Source organism: Alligator sinensis, unplaced genomic scaffold (genome assembly GCF_000455745.1).
Source record: "Alligator sinensis unplaced genomic scaffold, ASM45574v1 scaffold560_1, whole genome shotgun sequence".
Taxonomy (NCBI): Eukaryota; Metazoa; Chordata; order Crocodylia; family Alligatoridae; genus Alligator; species Alligator sinensis.
In genome coordinates this window covers 3,355,241-3,366,964 of record NW_005841837.1, presented here as the reverse complement: position 1 = coordinate 3,366,964, position 11,724 = coordinate 3,355,241, and the positions used below count along the sequence as shown (strand labels likewise).

Sequence of the window (11,724 nt, the reverse complement as noted above, 5' to 3'; positions counted from 1 at the left end):
CGGGGAGCGGGGCCCGAGGGGCGGGGCCGCATGATTCTCCCTCCCCCACCCCGTCAAGTTCAAATGCCCTTAAAAATAAATAAAAGCCTCAGCGCGGGGGGGTGAACCTGAGACAAACGCACGGGCTGGGCCCAGCGTGAGTGGTTATCCCGGGATAAGGATATGTTCAGACCCGGTCTGGGCGAGTACGCCAGGCCCTGGACTGTTCTGCTCCGGGACAGACGCTGCATCTCACGTCTGTTCCTGGCTTCAGACCAGCGGCTCTTGGCTTCATTTGGACTGCAGTGCAGACGGCCTCGTGCCGCCTCTCGCTCTTCCTCAACTGCCGGGAAGCGAGAGATGTCGGGTATCCAGGTTGCAGCTGCATTGGTCTAGAGGACAAGGCAATCAGGACTTGCAGTAGAGACGATATCTTTTATTAGACCACCATGCGGCAACCGGCGACCCTCCTGGAGCACGGTGTATGCATGAGGGCCACCCAGACCTTAGCTGCCAATGCCTGGGTGGGATATTTTGGAGGAGCGGAGGCTACTAGACCAACAAGATGAGAGCAAGTCTCGTCCCAGAAGAACCCAGGAAGGCAGCCAGAGGGCAGCAATGGGGTTTTGACAGTGTGGATTCCTATCTGAAATCACGCGCAGGGGTTTGCATGCCTCGCCGCGCTAATATTGTATAGCGCTCTTCAAAGGGATGTCACAGCACCCTAGCTGAGCACCCCCGATGCCTTGGGTAGCAGGAGTAGGGAGAGAGGGTAGGTCTTGTTTTAACTGAAAGTGGCACCTCATTCCCCTGGGAGGAGAAGAGGAAGCCAGTCTTTAAGGCCAGGGACAGACATTACACTTGTACTGGTATAAGTGATTGGAAACCAGTCTATACCTGTAATAAAACACATTCAGCACACAAAACTGGTCTATGCTCGTAACAGAGCAGAATTTCAGCACAGACTGGTTTAAAAATGGTGGAACCCAGTCTAGGATTCCCCCCCCGGGGGCAAACGTGTGTTCTGTTCATAAATGACTGGTCCTAATACTCCAGGCCGCTGGCAGAGCTCAAACGTGATGTTTCAAAGGATGAGTAAAATTTAAGAATTATTCATGCAGATTTAAATAGTGTTTTAAAAAAAACCGCCTATACCAACATGTCCAGGAACCGCTAACAATCTTGTAGGGTTTGAGTCCTAAATGGTAATTTTCCAATAGTGTATCGTGTGCAAATAATGAAATAACCACCAGAAAATATACCAGTGCAGAGGAAACAACCCCTTACAACCCTCCTCAGGGTCATGCCTTTCTCATTAGACCTTATAAAATAAATGGCTTTTGCACTGTCCCCAAGTCATTGCGTTCAGAGTATTTAGATCATGGGGAAAAGCCCTCATGAAGAACATCCTGTGAGCAGCACCATCTTTTTTATATAAAAAGTTTCTCCTCAAGAGCTTTTGCTGGCCACTGCAGTAAGTGATGAGGAGAGAGAGTCTTTCAAGCCAGAAGGCTTGCAACGGTTTAGGACTCCAGTTTCAGTAAAACACATACTTTGCTGAAAGAAGACAGTAGCATTCAGACATCTCAGTGAGTGATCTCCTTTTCCCATAATAGTACTGGATACAAACTACCCTTTTGAAATGTGTGGGCACCTGGGAAAGAACATTCATGTCCTACTGTCCCATCTTATTTTTAGTTTAACCATTGGTGCCCAATTACTGAATTAAGTCAGATGGTAGTGGACACAACAAGAAGGAGGTCTTAATGTTACTTAAAGAAAATCCCATTGGCATTGCTATATTTCTACAAGAAATACATACTGTAAACTGTAGACACAGTCAATTACTGATGGACCACGCTGACCAGTGCCGGCTACAGACCTAGCAGAAGCCTGAGTTATGAATATGATGTGCTTAAAATGATATACAACCAATAATCAACAAGCTTGCATTTAAGTCATAAGCAATAGCCTGGGTAAACAGAATAAGAATCTGTTTATCAAGGCCACTAGTATTAGATTAGGCCAAGAATGAATAACTGCTTTGTGGACAGTGTTTTATAGAAGCTAAAAGTAACAACTGATGTTTTAAGAATTAAGTTGTATGTAGTCAGCTAGAATGTTATTGGAGGAATAATGGGTCTTGTTTAACTTGTTGTCAGCCTTGGCCCCTTTCAAGGGACTTATGCCAAGTAGCAGCAGGGTGGTTAAAGCATGAACTTTTGTAAATGTATTACAACTGGCTTAGTCAGCAAAGTTAAAGCAACAGAACATGGCAAATCGCATTCCCAGAGGGTGAGGGAGAGAGAGAGATAAGAGGTCCTCTCGCTCTCCCAGAGTTGTATTTTTCACAAGGACATAGACCTCAGCTAAATGGCTTCTACAGAAAAGCTGGGATAGTCCAGTTCCTAAAATCTCAGTGAAACAAAGAAATTTGAATAACACCAATCAGAATATTAAAATAAGCCACATATAAATATTGGGGATTTGGGAAAGGCCTCAACAAATTCAAGATGCCTGATGCTAGCCTGCATGCTACCTTCCTCCTGCCTTCTGCATCTCCCCCCCTCCCCCACAGTTGGTATAGCTGAGAAACTGTGTTGTGCTCTTGCAGGTAACTTGAGATAGGGTTGTCAAGCCAGTCAATTGACCGGTCCAGTATTATCAACTGACTGGTCCATTAACTGCATATTTTTTGACTGGTCAAAAATTATAGCAATTTTATATTTTTTTAAGCTACATTTATTGTAGTTTTTTTGACAGACATATGATTTTTTATTGCTTTTTGACACATTCCTTAATGGAAAATGTTGTGCTTTTTCTGTATATTATTAGACCTATTGGCAAATTTTTACAGTTTTTGACTGCCATTTGACCCGTCAACTGACTGAACTTTATTTGCCTGGTCAAATACCCAGTGTTGCCAACTCTCATGATTTTTGGCATTGTTCTTAAAATCTACACTTCAGGAATGTGAAAAACTTAGCTCTTTCTTTTATTTCTATATATAAATATAGATTATATATAGGTATATAATCTATATATAAATATAGATGTAATCTAAATATAGATAAAAGAAAGAGCTAAGGTTTTCACATTCCTGAAGCAGAGACTTTAAAAACAATGCCAAAAATGAGAGTTGGCAATTCTGAATACCCAGCCCTAGCTAGAGACAAATGCTTATTATTGTGCTTTGGTGTTGGGCTCTAGACCTGTCTCTTGCCTTTTTATCTGACTCGGGTGGTAGTAATATCTTATCTGCTAAGAGGGAATGGAGGATCAATGGGAAATGTGATTGTATCTTATTTGATGTTCAAAAAAAGTAATCATTAAGGAACGTGTAACTGACCCTTAACTTGTGTCTAAACTTGCAAAAGAATTCTCATCTTAGGCTGTAGTCTTGTCTCTCTGGAGACCGAATGGTACCTTGTTTTTGGTAACAATACAGCTACATTTTTACCCACATGACATATTTTTAAAAGCAAGAGTCTTTCTAAAATTTGTGCCGTAGTTCAAACAAGGATTAATTTGGAAAGTCTGTTATGCTGGAGGTCTGATGAGACAAATCATTGTGACCCCTTCTGGCTTTATAATTGATGAATGTATTAATTATACACATTTGTATATATATAATATATATGTATATATATATAACACATTTGATATGGTTTTTAATACTTTTTTGAAGTTGCAACCCCTTTCAACATTTTCATTTGACCAGTACTTAGAAAAAAGAATCCAGGCACATTCTTGACTCAAAAAGGAAAGTCTATGGCCTGATGGATGTTGCATTACTGTAGTGTGACTCGGAAGAAGGCAGACCCATCTCTGCCACTGGCCGTTGTTCCATCTCAGCTGTGTGTTCTTGGGAACCCTGGCACAGGATGCAGTCTGTCTGCCTCACCCCCTCCTCCCTCTGCTCCTCTACATAAATGAAACTGATTAAGATGCAGTGAGAGACACACCTAAGACCCTCCAGATAAGGGTGACAAGAGTGAAACAACTGCCCTAGGTCTCATTTGCATCCGAGATGGAACCACATGACCATTCATTTACATGAGAGATGGAGAACAGAAAGCCTGAAGCAGAGACTGCAGTGAATTCTGGGACCAGAGAAGCAGGGGAGCACTGCATGATGGGGAATCTGTGCTCCAAATGTTAATCAACCCATGTTCACACACACCCAGCTCAGAATTTATCAGACCAGTTCTAATCTGGATTTACTAAGGACTTTCCCACCCCCCAGACACACACACACCTCTAAGTTTAATAGGCATCTCGGGCCGTACATTCCCCGGTCCCACTATGGGAGGCCTATTTAAACTACATAGACTAAAACTCGGTTGCCGGGTTAGGGAATGCTGAGGCAAGAGACCGAGTCAGAAGGGGTATGGGCAACATTTGAACAATGGTAAAAGGTTCATCACAGCGTCCAACCCGTTGGAGCCCTAATCACAGGTGTTGCCATACTTTTCCCGAGACGACTGGTGGGAGTCCTCTCCACAAAAGGTTATGAGCACCCCAATAATTGTCTTAAGTCTGTTAAAAGACTATAGTGAAATCTGGAAAAGTCATGCTAAGCTGAGGCTTGTGCACAACAAGTAAAAATCCAAAATCCTGATGCTGCAAGCTATCTATTGTTCCTGAAGAAACCATGAGATATCCCATCAGTATATCTGCCACCCATAGGAATCTCAAGCTGGCTCCCAAGTATTTGGGTTACTCCCTAATCTTAAGTGTTTCCTGATTATCAATCAGTTTCCTGAGATGGTCCAAACCAGATAACCCCTTGTCAATAGAAAAGACAATGATTTACACTACTGAGGGTGCTACGGAGCAGCTGAACTGAGGGTATAAAAATCTGTAAGTGTGTGTGCTGCTAGAAGAGGAAAAGGAAGGAAAAGAAGTAGAAGCAGGAGGAAAGAAGGAGAAGAAGAAAACCCCTGTGCTGACACCATCCCCTGTCGTTCTTGGGACGCTGGAAGAACAGATCATCTCTCCCTTCAAGGACTGTGCTACAGACTGTGCCTGTCAGCTTTGCAGCCTGAGTACCGTGGACTAGGTGAGATCCCAGCGTTCTCTGTCTTCTTTCTAGGCATAAACTTCTGAACCTGAACTTAACTTTTAGTCAAACTGGTAGTAACTGGGTACATTTTTCCTTCTCTGCTTCTCTTTCCTCCCGTGCTCTGCAGCAACGCTTCTTTTACCTAAGCTAAAGATCCCTGTGAAGCCCAAAAATACTGTGGGGTCTGCTCATCAAGAGGCCAAAGATTGGGACGTGCTGAGTTGAAACACATAAAGGGATCAGCTTGTACAGGCTGATTGACCCAGTTTGACTCAGACGTGCCCTTATGAACTGAATGCTGGCCCATGAGGGTGTCAGCTGGACACCGCTTGTGTCTGACTGCAGTTTATTGTTGCTCTGATGAACTGATTCTTGGCATATGAGGGTGTCAGCCTGTCCATGCTGATCAACCCGGCCAGGTCAGGCGTGTCATGTTAATTTGTGTGTGTTTGTGTGTATGACTGATTTGGTGACTGGAGAAACCCAGCCCCATTGAGACTGAGTCCTGCAAGATAGCTCCATTGGGAGGTGAGGGCTTGCAGAAGGGAGAGATACAGCTCTGTATAGTAACACAAGCAGCACATTGACAGAATTACCAAGACCCTAGAAATATATCCCTAATAAATGAGCACACCCCAAAGTGATGGGCAAATCTGGTAACACCATCTGTGTGACTTTACTTAAACTCTACAATGTCTTCTCCTCTGCCTCCCCGCCCCTCCCCCCCGCCCCACATCTGTTTACATTGTATATTCTTTGTTGCAAGGATTCTCTCTCTCTGGCACAATGGGATCCTAGTCTTAGTTGGTATCATGGTTGTTCCTGTGATATAAAGAATATCCCTCCCGCATACTTTTTCCCCTGGGATATCTGAAAAAATTCTCTTTACTGACTGCATAAGCATATTTTTTTGGAATGGACAGGTAAAATATTTTGATCAGGTTCATCGTCACTATCATGGAAAGTTTGGCTGAGTTGACTTTATACTCAGGCTGGTAAATATTCATAGATTTCATAGACATTAGGGCTGGAAGGGACCTCAAGTTACTCTTGCAACTTCCTATTGCAGAACAGAGGATCAGAAATCAGTGAATTTCTTTGTAGTCCAGAGACGAGTTAGAAAGCACCCCTCAGTGAGAAAAAGAGTGTGTGCATGAGAGAGAGAGAATAAGATGCTGTCATCATCATCCACTGCACCTGAGGCTCTGGAACACGACCATGTCAGACAGCCAAAGCCTCAGACAGCTTTCATAACCAATAAAAAACTGCTGACTCTTACCAATAGGAATCCAGCAGTCTTGGCAGCAGAGAATAATTTGGTTGTGTTGCATTAAGCACCATTCAAAAAGAAACTGATAGCCAAGCAGATATCATCGCTGATAGCCAAGCAGATATCACTTGCTATTTTTGCATCGGTGTTTACAAATTAAAGCATATTATGTACCCTCTTTTCCTGCTATCTGGTACAATGTCTAATTTTATGCTTTTCAGATAAAGCCTGTCATTAGATTTATCATTTCATTCAGATGGATTCAAGTTAAAAATGATCAAAATTTCCTAAATACTCATTTTCATGTGTAAATATAGATGGGCTGTAGTGAATAGTTTAGTTTGCATCAGTTTCACTCCCTTTTGCCAATGAGGTCAGACAGTTTATATTTTTGGTTCTATTTGATAATTTGTGGATGGTTACTATTTATACATTGCAAACCACTCCTCGCAAGTTGACACCAAGGCTGATTTGCTTCACTCTGAAAGCATATAGGTGCCTTAAAATTGGCTTCAGTGTAAAATGAGAATCAATACCAAAGACTTTTAATTACTTAGAATGACATTCTCAAAGCCTGTTTACATGGACAAGGCATTCTTTTCCTCTAGGACTAAGATCCAGGCAACTCCACCATCTGCTCCCTCCAATGCAGGGTTTGGGACCTACTGACCAGTATGGAACATAAACCCAGTGGACATGCCTGTGCCACACTCCTGGCTTACAACCTCATTGCTTGTATAAAGCAGGTCCCTATAGGTTTGGCTTCTGGAGATGTAATACCTCCTGCATCATCTATAGGTTTGGCTTCTGGAGATGTAATACCTTCTGCAGCAGCTTGGTCCTGGTTCAACCTAGTCCCTACAGCTAACAGAATTTGGTATTTGTTTCCTTTAAGTCTACAATTATTAAGCAGTTATTAGTTTGGAGGCAACACAAGACTCTCAACTGTAAGCTTTGAAAGCAAACATTTTGTGCTGTTTCTGCAAAAGCAAAACCCCCACTTCCTTTCAAAGTTAATGGTAAACCCTCCATTGATTTATGTAGCACTAAACTGAACTAAGAGTTTGAATTTTTCAAGTTAAAAAGAGGTCTGAATGGCCAACTATATGAACATGGCAACTTTTTCATATAGTTTAAACTGCTGATCTTTTTTTTCCAAGATAATTTGATAACAGCAATACAATTAATCCAATTTAATGTCACCATCACACTGTCCCACACATTTTTTGCTATTATCCAGGATTCTCCAGTAAGTAAGCTGACCTTCCTTAGCTCAAAATCATCTCAGACAAACAGAGGTATATATTTTCATTTCTGTAACATTACACAATGAAATTGTTAATTCCAGCCTGTTGGGTTTGGGTTTTTTTTTTTGTTTTGGGTTTGTTTTTTGTTTTTTTTTTGGGGGGGGGGGGGGGGGGAGGGCATGGATTAGATCCCACGACAAAGAAGAGTTCTCATAAGGGAACTGAAGGAAGATAATGAAGTAGTTTTGCTGATCCTAATGGAAAGCTCCTCCCAAGTGGGAAGAGTAGCATAAAGGAAAAAAGAAAGGGATCTTTCAGGTCTCACAATGGTAGCTGGTATCATGAGATGTTTGGAGCCAGACTCAACCTTTCAAAACTAAATGAAAGATGATCTCTATGGTGGGGATGGTGTGTCAACAGCTTTGACAGTGAAGACAAGCTGTCTTTGTCCTGATGTGCTTGAGAAGAGAAGTGAAAGGAAGTCTAGATAAGGGTGATTGGTTAAAACTGGTGGGCCACTGGTTCATGACTCTTTATTCACATTGAGAAGACCCAATGAAAACACCTGTGTTATTTGCATTAAACTTTATTGACATTGCATTCAAAAACAAGGAAATTCCCACTCAACTCTCCTCTGGTGGCATAAAATTACTGACTGTGGGAGTGATTCAGCTCAGAAATACCTCTATTGAAGTCAATGAAACACCAGCTTCTGTTGGCAAAGCTCCCAAGCAGTGGATCAGGGGCTCCTGGTAGTCCTTGAAGAGTTGGCTGGTCAGGTGGAAAGGGGAAAAGATAGGAAAAGTAAAGTAGGCAGCACATGTATCTACACCAGGCAAATGAATGAAGTTTTAAAAGATATTAACACATTTTCATTAGCATGTTTTTAAGTACCACTGTGACATTAGCAAAAGTCTATATATCTGTACTAATCAGCGAAGTCATTTTAGTTGTGTGAAGGCCATTTTGAGTGTAGAACTGTTCTGTGTCCTTATCTTGGCCCTGTAGACTCCATATTGAGCTGAAATACACAAGGCTTCAGGAGCACCAAGCAGAGGTCTAACACTGGACTGTGGTTCAACCTGGAATAATTCCCCACTGCAAGCAAAGCATCCTTAAAGAACCGGGTACTCACCTGGGAAACCTGTTCTCCTTATCAAACAACAGATCATAAAATGCGAGAGTTTGACCATTGGATGAGAGTGTGAGGATAACCAGGGAGGTCACCTGATGAGAGGGATCTGGACAGTATAAAAGGGCAAAGTTTGCTTTGAGTAGTTTGCATGGTAAGATCCTGATTCTTGGCTCCATAAACAAACATTATCCAACTCTCCATACTCTCCCACACCTGCCTTTGGACTGAGCTGAAGGGCTGGAGACATTACCTGTGCAGATGCAGCAGAGCTCAGAAACATACTTACACCAGTGGGTTCGATTACAGGTACCTGGTATGTGTCCAGCAGAGGGAGGATGCATAAAATAGCCCGTAGTGTACACAAGGTCCATCAAGTTCCAAAGCATGTTAGCTCATCATGGTTATCCATTTTTTAGACAGCATCATATGACCAAATCATTATCCTTGGCTACTTCAAGCTTATTGTAAACATTTCAGCTTTGCTGTGCACTGCAGTATGGAGAGGCCTAGAAGCCTGCAGTGTTCATACAAGGGGAGTTCTGCCTGAATAAAGATAGCAGAATTGTGGCCATAAAAGGCAGTGAAACCCTTTAATACTATGGTCACCTCATGCTGCCATCTAGCAAGCATTTAAGCACATGCTTAAGTCGCAGTATTCCCCCATGACTTCATCTGGTCTTAAGCAAACACTGAAACTTTCAAATAACACGTTTAAGTGCTTTCTGAATTGGAGCCCAATTTCTTCATGGAGTAGCCTGGGGAGGAATGTCTTCAGCATGTTATAGTTCGCCCATAGGTGTTTTGTTTATTGTGCCTTGAAGTTGTGTATGAGGGATTGAGGTGGCAGGTTGGGGAATTCCTCAAGTTAACAGTTGCCTGCAAATGCAGAGAGCTCCAATGGATGGTCTAAAAGACCGCTTCCAGTTCTTCCTTCCTGTGTAGCAGAGGGCATGTCTTTGAAGCAGGCTGCTAGGGAGCTTGCAGCCTACACATCTTCCTTTGCATCAATGCTATGTCTGCAGTTGGAATCTAGCCCTTGTTTGTTTGTATAGTTTGTGTACAGTCTCCCTTCCAGTCATATCAGTGTCATTGCTACTTCTGGAGATGAGACTCGCCAAGAAAAGACATCTGAGAGTTTGTAACTGAATGCCATGCTGCATCATTCCCAAAGCATTTTAAGGCAAAGATCACTTTCCCAGCCTGTAACAACCATGACTGGCAATTCTAGAAGCTGAGCCCATCAGTATGACTGCCTAGTAGAAACTACTGATTGGAGATTGGAATTAATCTCTGCAACTCTCTGTGCTCATAAAAATTAGTTATCATTAAAAGGAGCATTATACAGTGTTAGGGGAGGAGTCTATTTATAGCAAAATAAATAATCCAGAAAATACTGATTTCTGTATTACACAGGTATAACTACAGAAGAAAATCCAATTCGGTAATCATAGGGTTTCTACAGAAATTATTGCAAAGGAAAGATGCAAAATGTGTGTTGGGATTTGGGTTAGGTAATTGTCAACAAAATGCCCCAAATATAGTTGTTTTGTGTGTATGTGTGGTGGGGGGAGATGTTGGCCTGGGGGATCAGGCCAACACTCAGGATCTCAATATTGCACTGTTAGACAGGACGATGTGACACAATTGCACATATACAAAACACACACAAATCAATTAGGTGCATACACAAATGCACACGCACATATACAAAACACACACAAATCAATTAGGTGCATACACAAATGCACACACACTACCAGCTCAGGCACATACACATCCAAACCAGCCTAGGCACATGCATACTTATCACCAATTCAAGCACATAAACTATACACCCCAAAAGTTAGACACAGATCACTAATTCATATATCATGCACACAATGCCATATATATCACATGCACACATACATATATATATACATACATATATACATACACACACACACACTAGCAACTCAGATACACACACGTTCAAAATAACCAGTCTAGGTTCATGCGCACCTATCACCAGTTTAAGCCCATACACGCTACACACACCACATTTAGACAGAATCAGTTACCAGTTACCAACACCTCCACATCCAATACACATACATGGATTACTAATTCATATACTACACACACACACACACACACACACAATGATATCTATATATGTATATATATGTGTATTCACTAATTCACACACATACCACCCACCTACACATACACACAGGTGAGTTCCTAAGTTGGGTGTTGTGATGTGTATGTATGTATATGCTTGGTGTACTTGGGATACCTGGGGAAAGGTTAAGATAAGAAAGTAGAAGTGTAGGGAGTGAAAGTTACCAGGACCGGGATTAGAACTGGTAGACTAGAGGGGGCTGGGCTGAAGAACTGAGGCTGGGGGGTAACTTTAGGTTAATTGATCTTAATTGATTAAAAGACAATGTCCAAAGGGAGCCAGAGGATGGCTCCGGGGCAGCTAGAGAAGTTGCAGGGAGCAGCAGTAGGTGCTGGAAGCTGGAGAGAGCTAATAGGAGCTGGGAAGCTACAGCGGGGGTGGAGATTACAGAAGGTGCAGAGGAAGCCTGAAAACAGAGAGACGGACAGCAGAAAAGCAGCAGGCAGCAGGGACAGCAGGAAAGCAAGGAGAGGCTGAGAGGTGGCAGAAAAGGGAAGATGGAATTGGGAGGAGATCGGGAAACTAGCAGAGAGGGTGGGAACTGGAGCTGAGAGAGAGAGAATGAGGCTGGAATTTAAGATAGGGAAGGGACTGGGATTCAGTAAAACATGACCCAACTTGGGGTTGCAAATGACAGTGGTTTTATTGAACAAGGGAGATGGTGACACAATGCCAAATTGGTTCCCTTGCACCCACACACACACAATGGCAGCAGGGGTTAAAGAGGCTTGGTGCAGGGGCTGAAGTCCACTGAAGTCCAGAAGGAGAGACAGACAGAGAGAGAGTCCAAATTCTAGGAGGAGGTATGCAAGTAATATCTACCTATGCAGGCTGGAAGGGGTCCTTGTCCAGTAGGTGTTGTCC

General features: G+C 42.6%; 1 protein-coding gene and 1 long non-coding RNA gene across 5 annotated transcripts in view; both read right to left on the bottom strand.

Moving 5' to 3' along the window:
• The window catches only part of RAD23B (RAD23 homolog B, nucleotide excision repair protein), a 56,778-nt gene extending 56,396 nt beyond the window's left edge, over positions 1 to 382 (bottom strand). For 2 of the 3 annotated variants that reach the window (XM_025202817.1, XM_014519624.2), the window contains exon 1: positions 173 to 382. In XM_025202817.1, the coding sequence (XP_025058602.1) occupies positions 173 to 367 (195 nt within the window). In that variant the 5' untranslated portion in view covers positions 368 to 382. Of the gene's footprint in view, positions 1 to 122 lie in introns of all 3 variants that reach the window. The other variant, XM_025202827.1, reaches the window with a different exon arrangement.
• Positions 383 to 8,151: 7,769 nt separating this feature from the next.
• The window catches only part of LOC112550153, a 107,117-nt gene continuing 103,544 nt past the window's right edge, over positions 8,152 to 11,724 (bottom strand). For both annotated transcript variants that reach the window (XR_003093822.1, XR_003093821.1), the window contains exon 4: positions 8,152 to 8,332. This is a non-coding gene — a long non-coding RNA (uncharacterized LOC112550153). The remainder of the gene's footprint in view (positions 8,333 to 11,724) is intronic.